We start from the raw sequence: 19055 nt of genomic DNA, 5'->3' as shown, positions 1-19055 counted from the left end.
ACTAACTATATATCATCCAAAACTTCCTTCCTATTCACTGGTAAGACTTCCTTACAAGTCATATATTTGGAAATAGCATTTCCAATGTTAGCTCATTTATGCCTTACATTTATTTTTCAAATATTAACTACCTATAATGTGCCAGGCACCCTGTTAGATGCTAGAAGTACGGGACAAGAAAATCAAAACATGTCAACAGTAAAAACATTTTTGTTTTCTTTCAAAAGGCTCGCTGCCTATGAGGCAGCTAGAAAAGGAATTATTATTCACACATTACAGGTGAAGGAGCTAAGTGACCAAGAATTAAATGGTCTTATCTAAAGGTCCGACATTAAGAAGTAGAGCCAGGGAGTCAATAATCGTCCCTCGTTTCAGGCTCAGGGCACTTTTCAGGATTTCTTCAAAGGAAAATCCAGACTAGTATCTTCACCACTCAATTTACCAGGAGCAAAAAGGAAAGCGTCTTGAATCCCTCTGTAATGTTCATGTACTCTTAAAAGTGGAACAGGTGTTCCCCGGGTGCTCAAGAAAAGCAACGCATTGAGTGTGAGTTAAAGATCCTGAGCAGCGGTTGTAACCAGACCAATTAATCTGTGGAAACCGCAGCACTCAGCCAAGTCGATGCTGTTTCAATTGGGTGTCACAGGTGACTCATCAAAGATGGCTTGCTTTTTGGCCTCCTGATATTTTTCTTAGGGGTGAGGTGTCAGGTTTCCTTTCCATTTTTGGACAACAGCTCTCTTGTCCATTTCCAAATTTTTCTGGTTTCACAGCCCTCACGTGGACCCCCGCTTTCATACCGGAAGCTAGTCATTGGCAGGAGGTTTAGGAAACGAAGAACGAGGTGGGGAAGAAAAAAAAAAAAAAGAACCGGGGGCCTGGAGAGAGGCCTAAAATGGGGAAATTTGCACTTCAAGAGCTTTCCCTATCCTAGCCTCTCAGAATGACAGCTCTCCTCAGCCAGAAGACTACCTCTTCCGGCAGGCGCTGCGCGCCCCACAGACACAGGCTGGCGGGCTCCCTGCTCTCCGCCTCCACCCAAAACAGCCAATAGAAATTCCGAGCTTGGGCCTCCGCCCTACACGGACCACGCGGGAGCGGGGGCAATAAAACTACATTTCCCGACGCGCCGGTGCGCTCCTCGTGACCAATAGACCCCCTGATTTCGGAGCTTAGGGGCGGAGCCGGATGCATAGGTCACCCCATTGGCTAGGGACGGCTTAGAAGAGCCGGAACCCGGGAGAGAGAGAAGCGAAATGACATTTCCTCTTTAAATAGCTGGAGCCCGGGCCGCGTCTAGAAATGGCCGCGTCGGCAGGTGGGTCGTGTGGTGGCTAGGGAGGTGTGGAGGGGAGGTGGGCCGGAGGCCAAGTTCGGGCTGCGAGCTTAGGCGGCGGCGATGAGGACTGGGAGAGAAGGATGGAGAGGTGGACAGAGACGAGGAGAGGGAGGATGAATGGCGTGGAGGGAGGTGGGCGGTCCGGCCGGACAGGGATGGGGAGGCCGGGTACCCGCCGCCGCTCCGACCTGTTCGCAAGGCGGTTGAGGAGGCAGTGGCGGCCGCCATCCATCGAGCTTCCCTTGTGAGGCTCCTGCCCTCCGCTCTCAGCTGGGACGTTCTGGCTGTCGGCGGAGTCGCCGCAGACACCTCGCCTGTTCTGCCTGCGCTGTCTGTCGGCGAGCACGGGGCTTCGGGCTCGCCGGGCTCCGGGAGAAGCAGGCTGGTGTTTGAACTTGCATCTCACCTCGCTCTTTCCCATATCCTATCTCGCGTTCTCACTGAGGGAGTCTATATACATATGTGTATTTTTGTAGCGGGGAGAAAGCAAGCCAAGCAGACAAACAATCCCCAGCCCCATCCCACAGACAACAACAAAACCAACCAAACAAACACAAAAACAAAAAAATAAAACCCGCGACGCCGAAACTGGCCCAGAACTTCTTGTGGTTGTACGATTTTTCTCCTCCTAGATTTAAGTAAGTCTTCCCCAACACCGAATGGAATACCATCTTCAGACACAGCCAGCGATGCCATGGACCCCTTCCATGCTTGCAGTATTCTTAAGCAACTCAAAACAATGTACGATGAAGGACAGCTGACAGACATTGTAGTGGAAGTGGATCACGGGAAAACATTTTCCTGTCATAGAAACGTTCTTGCTGCAATCAGCCCTTATTTCAGGTATGATGTTGGTGGAAACCTCTATTGATGTCTGCACCGAGTCCCCTTTCTCCTTCAGTACTGCCCACTTCATTTTTATATTGAGATGCAACAATGGATGAAACTAATGTATTTGTTTCCTGAGAATAAATAACAGGCCCTATTTTATTAAGCCCCCCTTTTAAAAAAAACTGACAGATTCTTCTAGAATTCAGATGACTGGTTTTAAGTCAGTAAATATGTTTTTGTTTGTATGTTTCAGAAAAATCTAAAATTGCATTGCCCAATATGGCGGCCACTAGCCACGTGTGGCTAAACTTCACTTATCTAAAATTAAATAAAATGAAAAAAAAAAAAAAAAATCAGTTCCTCAGGTACACTAGCCACATTTAAAGTGCTTAGTAGCCACATGTAGCTAGTGGTTGCCCCACTGTATAGCCCTGAAACAGAACCTTTCCATCACTGAAAGTTTTATTGAACAGTGCTGATCTGGAATTTGTTCCAGAAATTTATCCAGGATTTCTTTAGTGCATGTTAACTCTTTTAGAATTTAAAAATTAATAGCCTTTTCTTTTAAAAACAAATTGCCCACTTAATGGACTATTTTAATCCCATGATGATAACAGCAGTGAAATAAAAATCGATGAAATACAGTTTCTATGTGTGTTAGGCCCCACACTAATGACTATTTCTAAGATTTTCAGAAGTATTTTAGAGGTCAGTTTTCATTTTCATTTATATTCATCTTTATATATTATAAAACTTTGAAAAGTACAATTTCAAAACTTGAGTCTAAAAAATAATGTCGTACTCTAAGACAAGATCAGTGATAAAGGCAATTTCCTGTTCAAGTTTAACTTTTTTTTGTTTGAAGTACTCACTTTAAGCCTTTTTGTTTTCAAAAATGGTGCATGAATGACTGTGAAATAATTTTCTCAACCACACAGTAAATATATTTTTTACTTTTGAAGGTGCTTACCTTTATAGGGCATATAGCAGTGTAATGTTCCCGACAGTAGTTTCTGGTTCCGCTTTCTCAGAATACTGGGTTAAATATAGTCACTTCAGTTTGATGTTTGTGATGTAACCATTTAGATTTGCATTGGATAGGCCATTGCACTATTAAGAATTAACCATAACAAGGGTGTGACCTGTAAAGAAAAAAGAAGAAACTGGTATACACAAAAGGTATGAAGTATGAAAATTGCTGGTGAGATTCAGTTATCAAGGCTATCCATTAGATATGGTTAGGTCATTTATGTTTATATATGCTACAGTTATGCTTATCAAGCTCTAGGCAAAGCTCATTTTACCTATGTCACTTTATATAATCTTTATAATCCTATTTCTACACTCTTGTTATTCCTATTTTACATGTGAAAAAACTGAGGCTCAAAGAGGTTACGTGAACTGCCTAAATCATCTAACTAGTAAGTGGCAGAGGCTGGATTGGAGTCCAGAGCCAGGCTTCTTAGTCACTGTATATAACTTTTAAGGAACAAGAGTGGGTCCTCTTTAAATTTTAATTTACAGAAGTGTTAACTGTATATTAGATTTAAATAGTAAAAAAAAAAATTGAAACTTTAAAGTGAAAATATTTATATCTCAGTGTAATTTTATATTCTGGTTTATATCATTTAAATATCATACTTGCTTAAAATTAGTTTTGAGGACCTGACAAATCTCTTGGAAAGAAGTATGCTACAGTAGATTTCCTTGCTTTCCAAGAAGTTCAGGAAATGCTTGGAAGGCTTTCTAAGCGTAAGACAGGAGAAGTCAAATGAAGGTATTTGGCTAGAAGACTCAAGGATTAGGTTCTTCTCACTTGACTAGAGCTTTTGTACAGAAGTTTCTTGGGCACCAGTGTTGCACCTTATGTGAGATGTAAAAAAATCATACTTAATATTTGCAAATCTTGCATCACTGATGGAAAAAATAGAATAGCTTGCAATCTGCCATGGCTGTTTCCTGATCCCAGAGACTTGTCAGAAATAAAATGTGAAAAAAAAAAAAATAAATAAAATGTGTATAATTATTAGAAACATGCTGCTCAGGATTTTGTGTGAGGAAGTACTCCCACTTGAATTAGAGTTTACACACAGAACATGATAGAACAGAGGGGAACTTGCATGTTACACTGCTGTGTGTGAGGCCAGCATATTCAAGTCAGTAGAGTAGCTCCCTTGATAAAGGGTTATGTGGTAATGTTCTCCTTTGGGATTTAATCTTTGCATAATGAAGGGCTTTCTTTTTCTTTTTAATTGGGACCTATATAACTGAGTTTTTCAGTACCTGAATTAAAAAACCAGCTCATACATTGGAACATTTAATTTTCAGTCATTTAAGGGGAAAAAAAAGTCTGCAGGATATTAAACTTAAATTTTGCATAATAGCAGTAAAATTAGGACTCAAAGGATAGTTAACCCAGGTAACAAGCTGGGTCCAGGTACCCCTGTATACCTCCAATATTACATATTGCATTTTTGAATTAATTTCATGTTTTTGACAAACACATTAAAAGTGATCTGAAAATCTTCCCACTTTTTTTTCATAACATCACACTTAATATAGGAGAGGTCTGGATCTGAATAATCAAGTTTATCCCCAGTGTTAGGTCAATATCTTCAACAGACATCTATTAAGCATTCTAGGGCATACCATCCTTTTCTCAAGAGTATTTTTAAAAGAGCTTTTGACCTTTTTATAAGTTTAATTTTAAGAACTTCTTAGAAACATCAAAGGAGGGAGAAGAAAGGCAAATGATGTTTAGCAATGACACCCCACTCCAGTACTCTTGCCTGGAAAATCCCATGGATGGAGGAGCCTGGAAGGCTGAAGTCCATGGGGTTGCTGAGGGTCGGACACAACTGAGCGACTTCACTTTCACTTTTCACTTTCATGCATTGGAGAAGGAAATGGCAACCCACTCCAGTATTCTTGCCTGGAGAATCCCAGGGACGGGCGAGATTGGTGGGCTTCCCTTTATGGGGTCGCGCGGAGTCGGACACAACTGAAGCAACTTGGCAGCAGCAGCAGCACTTTAAATGGAGAAGGTGATGGCACCCCACTCCAGTACTCTTGCCTGGAAGATCCCATGGATGGAGGAGCCTGGTGGGCTGCAGTCCATGGGGTCGCGAAGAGTCAGACACGACTAAGTGACTTCCCTTTCACTTTTCACTTTCATGCATTGGAGAAGAAAATGGCAACCCACTCCAGTGTTCTTGCCTGGAAAATCCCAGGGATGGGGGAGCCTGGTGGGCTGCCGTCTATGGGGTCGCACAGAGTCGGACACGACTGAAGTGACTTAGGAGCAGCAGCACTTTAAATAAAAAGCTAGGATTTTGATGTCTTAATGGTTTGGCCAAGAAAGTACCATGCTGTGCTGTGCTTAGTCGGTCATTCTGACTCTGTCCATGGGGATTCTCCAGCAAGAATACAGGAGTGGGTTGCCATGCCCTCCTCCAGGGCATCTTCCCAACCCAAGGATCAAACCCAGGTTCTCCCGCATTGCAGGTGGATTCTTTACCAGCTGAGCCACCAGGGAAGCCCAAGAATACTGGAGTGGGTAACCTATCTCTTCTCCAGGGCATCTTCCCCACCCAGGAATCAAACTGGGGTCTCCTGCATTGCAGGTGGATTCTTTACCAGCTAAACTACTAGGGAAGCGCTGAAAGTACCATAAAAGCACATTAAAAAAGAAAAGGAAAAGAAAGCTTGGTCTCAAAGACAAGAACCTGGAATTTTTGAAAACCAACAAAATGAGATCTGCAACAAATCCGTTAATTCTTAAATTCTCTTTAGAAGTAGGCATTTAATTGATATTAACCCTACTCAGATCTTTATTTATGGCCTCCCAGGTGGCTCAGTGTAAAACAATCCCTCTGTGATGCAGGAGACAGGGCTTCAATCGCTGGGTTGGGAAGATCTCCCAGAGAAGGAAATGGCAACCTACTCCAGTATTCCTGCCTGGGAAATCCCAGGACAGAGGAGCCTGGAGGGCTACAGCCCCTGGGGTCTCAAAGAGTCAGACACAACTGAGCATCAATGAGGCTACCATTTTTATTATATTTTATAAATAGATAAAACTATGATAACTTTGAGAAAATCAAGTATATTTCTTGATTCTCTCAAGCAAAAATTTTCAAAATATCCAAGGTTAACTGATGAATTGATGTGCTTTATATTCTTTATAATGATTAAGGAAGCATTCAAAGGATAATTATTTTAAAAAGGAGTAGGAAGAAAATAAGAACTTCTGAAGAACATCTTATTTATCTAAGCTAAACATTTTGGGTACAGGTTGCCTTGTAAATTTCCACTGGGTTATGAGAAGTTTTATTAGACAGTTTCTATATGTTAATGTGTCACACTGATACCCCATAGATATTTGTAAACTTTCTGACTGACCTGGTGATTGAAGTAAGTCCCTAAAGCAACTTGATCAGAAGCCAGGATAGGGCTCCAAGGAAAATAAGATGTCCTGGAATATGCCTTGCCACTTTTCAGTTTGATTTAGTTGGGTATACTCTGCTTTTCTCAGAGTTGGCACAAAGTGGACTGACTGGCCCTGACAATAGGGTTTCTTTGAGATTACCCAGATTAAATCCTTCTGCTAGATGATCAACTTTTATCCCTTTCCTGATATTCAGGATATCAGGAAACACATTAGGAAATGTTTTTCAGTTTCAAAAAGTGATCCTTGTGATAACTTTTTACAAGCTTGCCACAGTAATTTTTATTTGTAGTGCAGATAAATTCACCACTCTTTCCTTCCTAGATCCATGTTCACTAGCGGCCTTACAGAAAGCACTCAAAAAGAAGTTCGAATTGTTGGTGTTGAAGCCGAGTCGATGGATTTAGTGTTGAACTATGCCTATACCTCCAGAGTTGTTCTGACAGAGGCCAATGTTCAAGCCTTGTTCACTGCAGCTAGCATCTTCCAGATTCCCTCCATCCAAGACCAGTGTGCCAAGTACATGATCAGTCATTTGGACCCACAAAATTCTATCGGGGTCTTCATCTTCGCTGATCATTATGGTCATCAGGAACTTGGAGATCGATCTAAAGAATACATTCGTAAAAAGTTCCTGTGTGTCACCAAAGAACAGGAGTTTCTTCAGCTGACAAAAGACCAACTGATAAGTATCCTAGACAGTGATGATTTAAACGTAGACCGGGAAGAGCATGTTTATGAGAGTATTGTAAGGTGGTTTGAACATGAACAGAATGAAAGAGAAGTGCACCTTCCAGAAATTTTTGCCAAATGCATACGTTTTCCTCTGATGGAAGACACCTTTATAGAGAAAATTCCACCTCAGTTTGCACAGGCTATCGCCAAAAGCTGTGTGGAAAAGGGACCAGCCAGTCCCAATGGCTGTACACAGAGACTTGGAATGACTGCATCGGAAATGATCATATGTTTCGACGCAGCCCACAAACACTCAGGAAAGAAGCAAACAGTGCCTTGTCTAGATATATTCACAGGAAGAGTGTTCAAACTATGCAAACCACCAAATGATCTAAGAGAAGTTGGAATTCTTGTATCACCAGATAATGATATTTACATTGCAGGAGGTTACAGGCCAAGCAGCAGTGAGGTATCCATTGACCACAAGGCAGAAAATGATTTCTGGATGTATGACCATTCCACCAATAGGTGGCTTTCCAAACCTTCCTTGCTTCGAGCCAGAATAGGCTGCAAACTGGTGTACTGCTGTGGTAAGATGTATGCAATTGGAGGGCGTGTCTACGAAGGTGATGGGAGAAACTCACTAAAATCTGTGGAGTGCTATGACAGCAGAGAGAACCGCTGGACTACTGTTTGCGCCATGCCTGTTGCAATGGAGTTTCATAATGCCGTGGAATACAAAGAGAAGATCTATGTTTTACAGGGTAGGTGCCCAAGTGGTTAAAGTATTTCTTGGAATAGTCTGTTCTTTAAGGGACTAGTAAAGAAAAGAAAATTTTCAATCAAAAAAGGCAGGTACTTTCAAGTTCCTAAAAAGATCCTGTAAGTTTTTTATGTTCTTACTGTCTTTTGACATCATGTGACATAAGTATTTTTGAAAACTTTTTTTCCCATAAATAATAGTTCAGCATTTGAGAAAAACTATTTCTGTTCCATTTTTAAGACTTTAACAAGGAAGCAAGTTTGATACATAACTTTTTGCAGTTGAATGATATATAATCAAGGGATGGTAGCAAGTATTCTTCTTATGGAACGTACTGGATTAGTTTAAAAGAGAAAAAAAGAACAAAGCCTCAACTGCAGTTGTACTATTCAGTTGCCAAAGAATTTTGTATGAAGTCTTATGATGGCAAAGGTTATGAAACTCACAAAGAGTTTGAAATCACACTGTTTAAGATTTTAGTTTCACTGCAGTTGATGTTGTCACCCATAATACAGTGTTTTCAATTTTTTTTTCACTGAAAAATTTTGAGATGCCGTCTTTTTAACATAAGATGAGAGGGATGGTAATATACTTAGCTTAAAAATTTTTGTTTAAACAATTGAAGACTGGTACCTTGGTAAAGATACCAGAAAGAAGAACTGAGTAACAGTAAATAAGATACTTGATTCAAGGTTCTCATTTGTGCTAATATTTTCCTTGTGTTTGGTTTCTTATTTTAGTTGCTTGAATGCTGAATACAGTATTGACAATGCCAACATCCTTCTTCTTTTGCATTTCTTAACTGCTTACAGATAAATGCTTTCCTTCACTACTATAAAAAAAAAAAAAAAAAACAAGGAAAGGGGTGCAAGTTCTGTGTAGATACATATGATTTTTTAGTTTTTTTCCCCACTGTAAGTTTTTTTTTTTAATATTCTTTGCTGTAATCCTTTGACTTATAATTTCTTAGAAATGCCTAAACCCATTTGTTTAAACTTCAGTGTAAAGTTAATTCTCCAGAGAGAGTAAGGAATACTCTCTCGTGCATTTTAGTTGAATGGAAGCCTGGGATGATGGAGGTTTGTTGGTCTTGCCAAAAAATGGAGTATCTGAATGGATGTAAAAATCTATAAAGAATGGTTAGATAGGGCTTCCTAGGTGGCTCAGGTGGTAAAGAATCTGCCTTTAGTCCTGGAGAGCCAGGTTTGATCCCTGGGTTGGGAAGATCCCCTGGAGAAGGGAATGGCTACACTCCAGTATTCTTGCCTGGAGAATTCCATGACCTGAGGAGCCTGGTGGGCTACAGTCCATGGGGTTGCAAAGAGTTGGACACAACTCAGCGAGTAACACTTTGACTTACATGGTTGGATGGGTTGTATCATCCAATATGATGAAGCTCTCTCTTCATAGATTTTTGGTTTTACTGGCTAAGCAGTTATTTTTTAGTAGAGACAGAATTAATTAGAAGACTCCCAAATGGAATATAAGGTTGTATACTAATTTAAATACTAAAGCAAAGTAACAGTGAATTAACAGAATTTCAGGGTTGGAATGAACATTGTTTAATCAGATTGTATTTTATATAAGACAGATCTGAGGCACTGAGGGTTTTAATTGCCCATTACTGGTTTTAGTTTATTAAAGTCAACTTTAGGTTTAAAAATCAACTTTTAAAATGTATTATCTTTCCTTTTTATAAGAAATTTGTAGCGAGGTAGTACATGGTAAAAAGTGTTCATTCCTGTCTTCTTTATTAAGAATCCTGTTACATTTTAGTCAAGAAGCATAGGGAATATGCAGGCAAAAGCTGAGAGTTTAACAAATTATTTTATGAAAACATTTTTTCAGCATCACTTTTATTAGGTAGGTAGTTATATTTATTGATATGAGTTAACCTAGTTCAAAACAGTTTTCAAGGGGAAGCTCAATTTAGAAGTAGGTACTTCTGATCTAAACAAAGCCTCTTTATATAAATAAACTTGACGTGAACAGTCAGAAGATCATGCCCAACTGCAAGTGGCTTATTGGAGTACCATTTAATCTGATCATAAAGGGTTCAGATTTTCATATCAAAGACTTTGATTCTTTCAAATCCAAGATTTTAATGTTATAATTAGCCAAGCTCTTGTAAATCTTCACTAGCTTAATTCTTTTAGACAGTTCTACATCGGCAGTGTGACTCAGCACACCTTTTCATTGTCAAAACAGAATGGAAAAGGCCTCATAGTCGATTCCATAAATGATGTGCATGTTTTCTATCAGCTTAAGGTCATATTTTCTCCTCTTGATATTTGTCTTTGCCTTATAGCAACACTAAAGTAAACACATTAGTGGCCCATAGACACAAATCTGAACAATTCTATGTACTACCTTATAATTAAATAACTAGCACATAAATTTATCATGGCTTATTCATGATTGAACCTATATTCATATTTTGATCTTACTGGCTAACCATTAGTAATAGTACTTTTTATAAGAGCTAGCTTAAAATCAATTTTCTGAAATACCCAGATATTTGGATAGAGTAAATGAAACCAAGCTCTTAACCCTTCTACTGCCATCAAGCCAAAGTAACTTCTCACACTTACCAGTTTGAATGCCCCAAATCAGGTTGATTCTAATATTATGTTGTACCATGGGATGTAGATGTTTTAAGCTATCTTAAATTTAAATGTTCATATTCTTGTTTTCCTTTCTCTCTCTCTCTCTTTTTTTTTTTCTTTCTCTTTCTTTAGGAGAGTTTTTCCTCTTCTATGAGCCTCAGAAAGACTACTGGGGTTTCTTAACCCCCATGACTGTGCCTAGAATCCAGGGCTTAGCAGCTGTATACAAGAACTCTATCTACTACATAGCTGGAACCTGTGGAAATCATCAGCGGATGTTTACTGTAGAAGCCTATGATATTGAGCTCAATAAGTGGACTCGTAAGAAGGACTTTCCATGTGATGAGTCCATAAACCCATACCTTAAACTGGTACTTTTCCAGAATAAGCTCCATTTATTTGTTCGAGCTACTCAAGTGACCGTTGAAGAACATGTCTTCAGAACCAGCAGAAAAAATTCCCTTTACCAGTATGATGATATCACTGACCAATGGATGAAAGTGTATGAGACCCCAGATCGCCTCTGGGACCTCGGCCGGCATTTTGAATGTGCTGTTGCTAAACTGTATCCTCAGTGTCTTCAGAAAGTCCTTTAATGAATGGCAGGCCTTAGTGAGCTCGCCGGCATCTTGTGCTGGAGGAAACGTAGTCTTTCAGTGATAAGAAGTGCTGTCAGTATTTAAGAAAGCTGAAGAGAGTTTACACATGGAGATGGGTGCTGTTTAAGATGAGTGTAGGGAGGGATTTCTTTTCATCCATGTGATGTTTTCATTTCAGTAAGCAAAAGGTAACAAAGTGCAATTATCAGCATTTTTTTTTTCTGGTATAAAAGTAATCACATCATTCTAGAATTTCGTGATGAATAGTCACTGAGATACCAGACGAATTGACAACTATGCACTCTTAGAAGAGCAGTTGGGGTACTATGGATTAGAGACATCCAAAATAGTTTGATGTGACTTTTTATTTTAAATACGGGTAAAAATTTGAGGCAATATCACTAGGACTTTAGCTGTGACTTCTCTGCTACAGAGACGCACTAACTTAGATCCTCATTCTGAATATGTGTATATTTTGTGTACTGTTTTCACGTGTACTGGATTTAAATGTGTTATTAGTTTGAAGGAAAAACAAATCAGTCTCAGAAAGAGCTTTTAGCTGGATTGTTTTATATTTCCCATGTTAGTTTAAATTAAGCTAAAGTTTTAAAGTAGTTTTGTGTTGACAATTTTTTCAAGTGCTAACACTGTCTCATTTTTTTTTTTTTTTTTTTGAATCCCGAGAAGGGCTCAAATTCACAGGTGGCTGGTGCTAGAATAAGTTAACTCATGTGTATAGTTAGGTATATTTCAAATGTCTGAGCCTATGCTTACCTTTCAAATTGGTATGTTAGTTTCATGGCCATAGTACTTGACTTGCTGAACTCTTGTGATTTCACAAGATTCTCTGCTTACATGATGGCAAGCTATGGCTAGTTACTGGTCTAACTGGATTCACTCTGAGAATAGTGAGAAGACTATTATCCTCATTTTGCACTAACATGGGCCATTTGTCGCCTAACCTCCTTTCCATCCTTACCTGTCCATTCATTATCGGTACAATGAAAGGTAACTTATTTGTCTTCTGCACAGAGCAGAATGTGAAGTTTCAACTCCTAATTTGAAAATTCTGTTTTCCAGAAACATAAAACTCCTGCAATAGTCTCATTTAATGTCTTTTGCATTACCTATGACAATTAAAACCTCATTTTTAAAAAAGTTTTTGCACTTAACAGTTATGAATAGTTTTGCATTGAAAACCTTTGTTCTAACTGCAGGTGACTGAGAAGGAAAAGTGTGAGTGAATAGAAGCGTAGCATTATAGGTACTAAATCATTTTTCATATTTAACTGATTAATTTCTAACAGAAATACTCACAGAGAGGACAAACCAACTCATGTGTTATACCTAAGGCAGATATTTAGATCAGTAACTTATTTTTTACTCTTCCCGGAATAAGTAATAAAGGATATAAGTATAGCCAGAGTCTGTCCTTAACTGGAACATTTTGATTCCCTTAAAGAAAACAAACTGGCACAGTTTGTATTAAAAACTCTTGCACAAATTGTAATGTGATACTGTGAAACAAATCGAAAACATTGCCTCTTTGCATCACATACCTCGTTTTTTGGAAACTTTCCAAACTGCTTGTCATAGCCCTCTACAAGTAGGGAATGTTTCCTGAAGCCGAATTGAAAGTGGACAGCATTTAGAGAATTGACATTTTAAAATCCAGTCTTGGGAAGCTGGGTACGTGCTTTCTTCCTGCTGGCCTTGGTAGTGTGTCTATAGTCTCCTTATTGACTGTCAACTAACCAGCTATTTTTTTTTCTTCTCAGTTTTTCTTTCTCTTCGTGCTGTTTTGGGGCTTTTTCTGTGAGCATTTTGAAGCATCTACTCCGTGATGCATTGCCAAGGGGAGGAAAAACCAAACTAAACATTACAAGAGATGTTCCCATAATTTATTTTTGAAAGCTTTGTTGCTTCCTGTGACTTCCTGCCGCTTTTTGACAATCTCCTGTATTTATTTAGAACACTGTGTTACTTGAAAACATGACATTAGAACATTAACAATTTCCATGTGCCGTGTGATGTATAGGAGTACAATGTACTGTGGTTAATTCTGCAGTCGATTTATTCTATTGATCTGCACAACAGTTGATCCTCTAACAATTGATCCTATAACCGTTTATACTGAGGGTGTGCTCTAAGGATAGTGTGTCAAAGCCAAGGTTTAGAATTTGCTATGGAAGTATCAATAGAATATATATTGAATTTTGTATGAATAACTATTTGTTTAAATTATATAGCTGGGATATTTTGCCACTTTTCAGATGATTTCAGAAGAGGTTCTAGAAAACTAGGATTAGTAATATGTGTGGGTCTGTGTTTAGATATTTAAGGTACATTTGCTTAGTATGATGAGAATATAAGTAAAAGGCATAATGGGTACTATAGAATTAAAATAGAGGGTGATAGATGCCAGTCCCACTTGAGCTTTGTTTTTGCATTTGAAGAAAGTATGTAGCACTTTCCTATGTATTTTTTATACATTGAAAACTGGATGTGGTATAACTATGTTATAGGAAAGTAGAAATTGTATTATTTTCCATCTTTGTTTTCTGTTATCCTACAAAGTTGATGCTTAAGCATCAAGCTGATTTCACTGGTGCATGAGAGAAAGTGGATGTGATCTTGCAAGGAATCAGATTTTCTACGTGAAACAGTTTAAAATGGCATTCGATGTTCTGTGCTCAGGTATGTAGTTAAGTACTGTAGTCCTTTGGGGGCAAATGTGTAGATATTTTTAAACATTTTGCCATAATTGCACAATTTTTTGCATTTTTACCTGATGGCATTGTTTCTTGTAATAAAACTTTTTCTGACTGACAAGTTCCATTGTCATAAATTGATCTCTGACCTAGCAAATCTGGAAGAATTAAAACTTCGTGAAAAATCATGTAATACCTTTTATCGGGAATCGGAGATTTTCATCTACCAGATGCCTGGTCTCTGGTACAAAATGAACAACGTAATTCATAAGGCTTGAATAACGCTCTTGAAATTCTGAAGCAAGCACACTCATCAGTAGCCCCTTTGTTGAGTGGTTCTGCCCTCAACTCTTGGTGTCCCACTCCTCTCTCTCACAATTCATGTCAACCCATCAGGAAATCCTGTTGCCTCTTCCTCAAAATATACCTCAACTCTCACCACATATCTCTTGCACCACTATCACTCTAGTCTAAACTAGCCGACCTTGTCTGCCTTAATGCTGTGCCACTGAGTGGATCTCTCCATCACCTTTGACTCCTTGTAATCTATTCTGTCCACACAGTAGCCAGAGTGTTCCTGTTGAAACATAAGTCAGATTACTTTCTTCTGCTTGGATCGCAGTGGCTCCCCATCTCCCATCATGTGAGAGCCACACCCCTTCCTCCCATGATCCATCCCAACCCTACTCTTGGAACCACATTGCTGTTGCATCTGCTCACTCCATTCCAGCCATACTGACTGCTGTTCCAAGCCCCTCCAACATCAAGGCCTTTTTCCTTGCTGTGTTTTCTGCTGAGGAAGCCCTGACAACTCACTTATTTCAGTATTAAAACTCCAGACAGGCCTTCCCTGACCACCTTGTGTAAAACAATTCCTTCCAAACTCACCCTCACCCATACCACCAGTCTTTTCCCAATTTATTTTTCATACATCTCCCCCCATTCAAATGTAAGTTCCATGAAGGCAAGGGATTTATTTTATTTCTTGTTCACCTCAGCCCAGCACCTGGAACCTACAAGGCATTCAAAGTTGTAAAAAACAAATTTTCATTTCAGTCTTAGAAAACCCTGAGAAGTGGCAGAACCAGTGCTATCACCTCCGTTTTATCAGATCAGAAACACAAAGCCCAAGTAAATTGCTGAAGGTCGTGTAACTAATGAGCAGCTCACCAGGATTAGAGCCAAGCACTCCACTTTGACTCAATCTAGTTCTGATAGGTGCTCCATTGAAAACTGAAAGTGAAAGTCACTCAGTCCTGTCTGACTCTTTCCTACCCCATGGACTATACAGTTCATGGAAATCTCTAGGCCAGAATACTAGAGTGGGTAGCCTTTCCCTTCTCTAAGGGATCTTCCCAACCCAGGGATCGATCCCAAGTTTCCCGTGTTGCAGGCAGATTCTTTACCAGCTGAGCTACCAGGGAAGCCCAAGAAGACTGGAGTAGGTAGACTATCCCTTCTCCAGCTGATCTTCCCAACCCAGGAATCGAACCAGGGTTCCCTGCATTGCAGGCAGATTCTTTACCAACTGAGGTATCAGGGAAGCCCTAGGTTCTCCATCGTGTGTTAGTTGTTCAGTCTTGTCCGACTCTTTGTGACCCCATGGATTGCAGCCCGCCAGGCTCCTCCATCCACAGGTTTTTCCAGGCAAGGATACTGGAGTGGGTTGCTATTTCCTTCTAAACAAAACTGATAGAAAAGCAGATGTTCTACATTTTGTGTTTACTGGTTGCCTTTTCTGAGTCCCACCTTTTTTCCAACACTATTTTTTAAAATATCTATGTCATGGGATTGCAAAGAGTTGGAGAAAACTTAGAAACTGAACAACAACAACTGTATATTATGACTGTGATTAGCTCTCAACAAGGGAATGGACGAGGTAGGAACACATCTCTGTCACCCCACCTGCACTCCCATAATTATATCATTATGCTTATATACCACTGTGCTGAGTTCTATGCCTCAAACAAGTTGAAAAAAAGAAAAGGCTTGAGAAATATTGATTTAAATTAGAGTGCTGTTACTTTGGTTCTCTGTGAAGTTGAAATCACTTGCCAATTTAAAAACCTTGGCTGTATGACTTTTTTTTTATTGACAAATTATTTGCAAATACAAAAATTAAAAATAAGTGGTCTGGAATCTAACTTCAAAAAGTGAAAGAAAGTGAAAGTGAAGTCGCTCAGTCCTGTCTGACTCTTTGCGATCCCACGGACATGGGATTCTCCAGGCAGGAATACTGGAGTTGGCTGCCATTTTCTTCTCCAGAGGGTCTTCCTGACACAGGGATTGAACCCAGGTCTCCCGCGCTACAAGCAGACTCTTTTCCTGTCTGAGCCACCAGGGGCTCCAAAAGAATGCTGGAAATGACACCTAGTTTTTTGAAGTGAAATTTGGAATTTTATAAAATGGAGTAAGGAAAAAAGTATTTTCCTTCGGTTAATGTATCCCTCAATTGTGCTTTCAAACTGTGGTGTTGGAGAAGACTCTTGAGAGTCCCTTGGACAGCAAGGAGATCCAACCAGTCAGTCCTAAAGGAAATCAACCCTGAATACTCATTGGAAGGACTGATGCTGAAGCTGAAGCTCCAATACTTTGGTCACCTGATATGAACAGCCCACTCATTGGAAAAGACCCTAATGCTGGGAAAGATGGAAGGCAGGAGAAGAACAGGACGTCAGAGGATGAGATGGCTGGATGGCATCATCGATGCAATGGACATGAACTTGGGCAAACTTTGGGAGATGGCGAGGGACAGGGAGGCCTGGTGTGCTGCAGTCCATGGGAGTCTCAAAGAGTCAGACATAACTTGGTAACCTGCTTTAGCCAAGTTTACTTGTGTAGGTTCGTAAGAAAGCTATTCTACACATTTGAACAGGGGAATCAATAGGGCTACCACCCCAGAGAAAGGAAAAAGTGTAGACATTCCATCATAAAGTATATATTTGGAGATTTAAATTGCTAAGCCACAGGCAAAATTTTAATTTATGTAAGTATAAAGTATTTTATGCCTACTGAGAGGAATATAGTTCAGTATGACTTAAGTAACCACAGACACAATATTCTACTTTTAAGTCATGCATTTTAAATCACTCAAATGATAGAAAGTATGTAATAAGCTTCCTACTAGCTACCACCTCTATTATTTAAATCCACTTGCTCAAGAATCCTGCAATTAGGTTTTTTGGATTTCATTTAGATGCCAATCCACTGACCCCAGGACTTTTTCTACTACCCATCATCCCCTACTGGGGACTTTTTCTGAACTTACCCATCTTAAATTCCATAATCTATTCAAAATAATGCCATTTTACATTTCCTCAATTCCTTCTTGTTACTGCTGCCATACTTGCCTGCAAAACCCCAACTCTGAAGATCCCGGCTATGAGCCTCCTCTGTGCTTGGGCCCTGAGTGAAGGAATATTGCTGGAGAAATTCCATATGTTCATACAGACTCTCTTTTGACATGATGGACCTCCCATGGGTTCTCAGCATAATGGAGCAGTTTTTACCTTTTCTCAAACTTCTGTATATATATCTTTTATCCTTCTTGGTTATTAGTTCTCTACTTTGCTTCCTGCTGTACTGAGGTGGCAGCCATTATATAGGTGCTCCCCTTTCCTTCCACCATCTGCCTAAATCTTCTCTGCTCACCGTTTTAAAATATGTGAAGGCTTTTTCTACCCATGGTTACTTTGTGCTCTTCACCATCCACTCTCCTAAGTCATCCAAAAATCCCTCTCAGATCATTTGACGAAAACAAAAAATGCACTTTTCTTTACCACTTAGCAAAACAAAAACAAACAACAACAAATTGTCCTTTAGTCCAGCAGCTCCCTCCACTTAGTGCCCCCACTCTTGGCTTCCATGAAAGCCACAGTTTTGTCATCGGGTTGTTTCTATAAACTTTCTATTTCCCAGCTTTCATTCACTCTTCAAACCACTGCAGTCACTACATTCGCCTCATAACCAAAACTCCCGTCATCAAACTTAATGCTTAACAACATTAAGCTGTATATTCATTTGGCACATTTCTGTCCTTAACTCACTTGACTTCACAGAGGTGTTTGGCACAGCTGACTGCCATCTTCTGAAGCCCTCCTGGGACACCATGCCCTGAAAATTCTTGTTACTCACTTCTCCTTACTGCTGCTGCTGCTAAGTCGCTTCGGTTGTGTCCGACTCTATGCGACCCAATGGACGGCAGCCCACCAGGCTCCCCCGTCCCTCGGATTCTCCAGGCAAGAGCACTGGAATGGGTTGCCATTTCCTTCTCCAATGCATGAAAGTGAAAAGTGAAACCCCCCCTTTACTGGCTCCTTCTCTCCCTGAGTCCTCTTCTGTTTTTTCTTCTCATCTGACCTCACCTATTTCTTTGGCATTGGAATGCTGTATGCATACTGATGACTTTCAAATCTATATTTTCAAACCATATCTCAACTCCTGTCTCGAGGTTCCCATCCGACTGACTACTAGATAGCTCCTGTTCGATTGGTGGACACATCTCAAGCTTTGCATCTTTAAATCCTCCTTTTCTGTTATCCCCTGAAAAGCTCCATCTGCAAAATGTAATTTATACCTGTCCACCCCTCTCCATTTCCACTACTCTCACCTATGCTGAAGCTAGACTTCTACTGCCTGGACCACTATAGCAGGACCATAACAGTTCTGCCTATTTCAATTTATGCCACATCCTCAGTCTCCATTCCCAGTACAACAGCCGGAGTGATCTCACACAAATGGTGTTTTGTTATTGCCAAGTGTGGAAGGTAGCAATTGCCTGCCATCAGGTGCTACAGAAATGGCCTCTTGCTTACTCCTCCAAGCTTATCCAGTGCTACTTTTCTCCTGGCTACCTGTTCTTTAGGTCCAGTGCTGTATGTAAAGACCTCGTGTGTGTTTCTCCCATACACACTTGGCACTCACTGTTTCCATGCCTACTGACCTTTATGACTTTCACTTGTCATACAGGTATTCAAGTTACAGGTAGTTACCCCCGAGGAGTGGCTTACAACCAGTTTCTTATGGGAGCTGGTGGATAAAGATCCCAGTTTCTTTCCATAGGTAGGATAAGTGAGGCATGTTCTCCA

The 19055-nt window shown here is 40.0% G+C and overlaps 1 protein-coding gene and 1 long non-coding RNA gene across 3 annotated transcripts in view; one reads left to right on the top strand and one right to left on the bottom strand.

The window, feature by feature from the left end:
- The first annotated feature begins 1116 nt into the window (after positions 1-1116).
- On the top strand, positions 1117-14089 carry KBTBD8 (kelch repeat and BTB domain containing 8). 2 transcript variants are annotated; one of them, NM_001192696.1, is made up of 4 exons: positions 1303-1318; positions 1972-2182; positions 6939-8053; positions 10791-11254. In NM_001192696.1, exons 1-4 carry the CDS (start codon positions 1303-1305, stop codon positions 11252-11254), a joined length of 1806 nt encoding a protein of 601 aa, NP_001179625.1. The 2 variants fall into 2 exon arrangements, with proteins under 2 accessions (XP_015315004.1, NP_001179625.1); XM_015459518.3 differs by lacking the exon at positions 1972-2182 and having other exon boundaries at positions 1117-1318; positions 10791-14089.
- LOC132343500 (uncharacterized) overlaps positions 3071-19055 on the bottom strand; it is a 157017-nt gene continuing 141032 nt past the window's right edge. Inside the window, exon 3 of the long non-coding RNA XR_009492368.1 lies at positions 3071-3312. This is a non-coding gene — a long non-coding RNA (uncharacterized lncRNA). The remainder of the gene's footprint in view (positions 3313-19055) is intronic.

This window comes from Bos taurus, chromosome 22 (genome assembly GCF_002263795.3).
Source record: "Bos taurus isolate L1 Dominette 01449 registration number 42190680 breed Hereford chromosome 22, ARS-UCD2.0, whole genome shotgun sequence".
Classification (NCBI taxonomy): domain Eukaryota; kingdom Metazoa; phylum Chordata; class Mammalia; order Artiodactyla; family Bovidae; genus Bos; species Bos taurus.
This window is presented reverse-complemented; position numbering and strand designations above follow the sequence as displayed.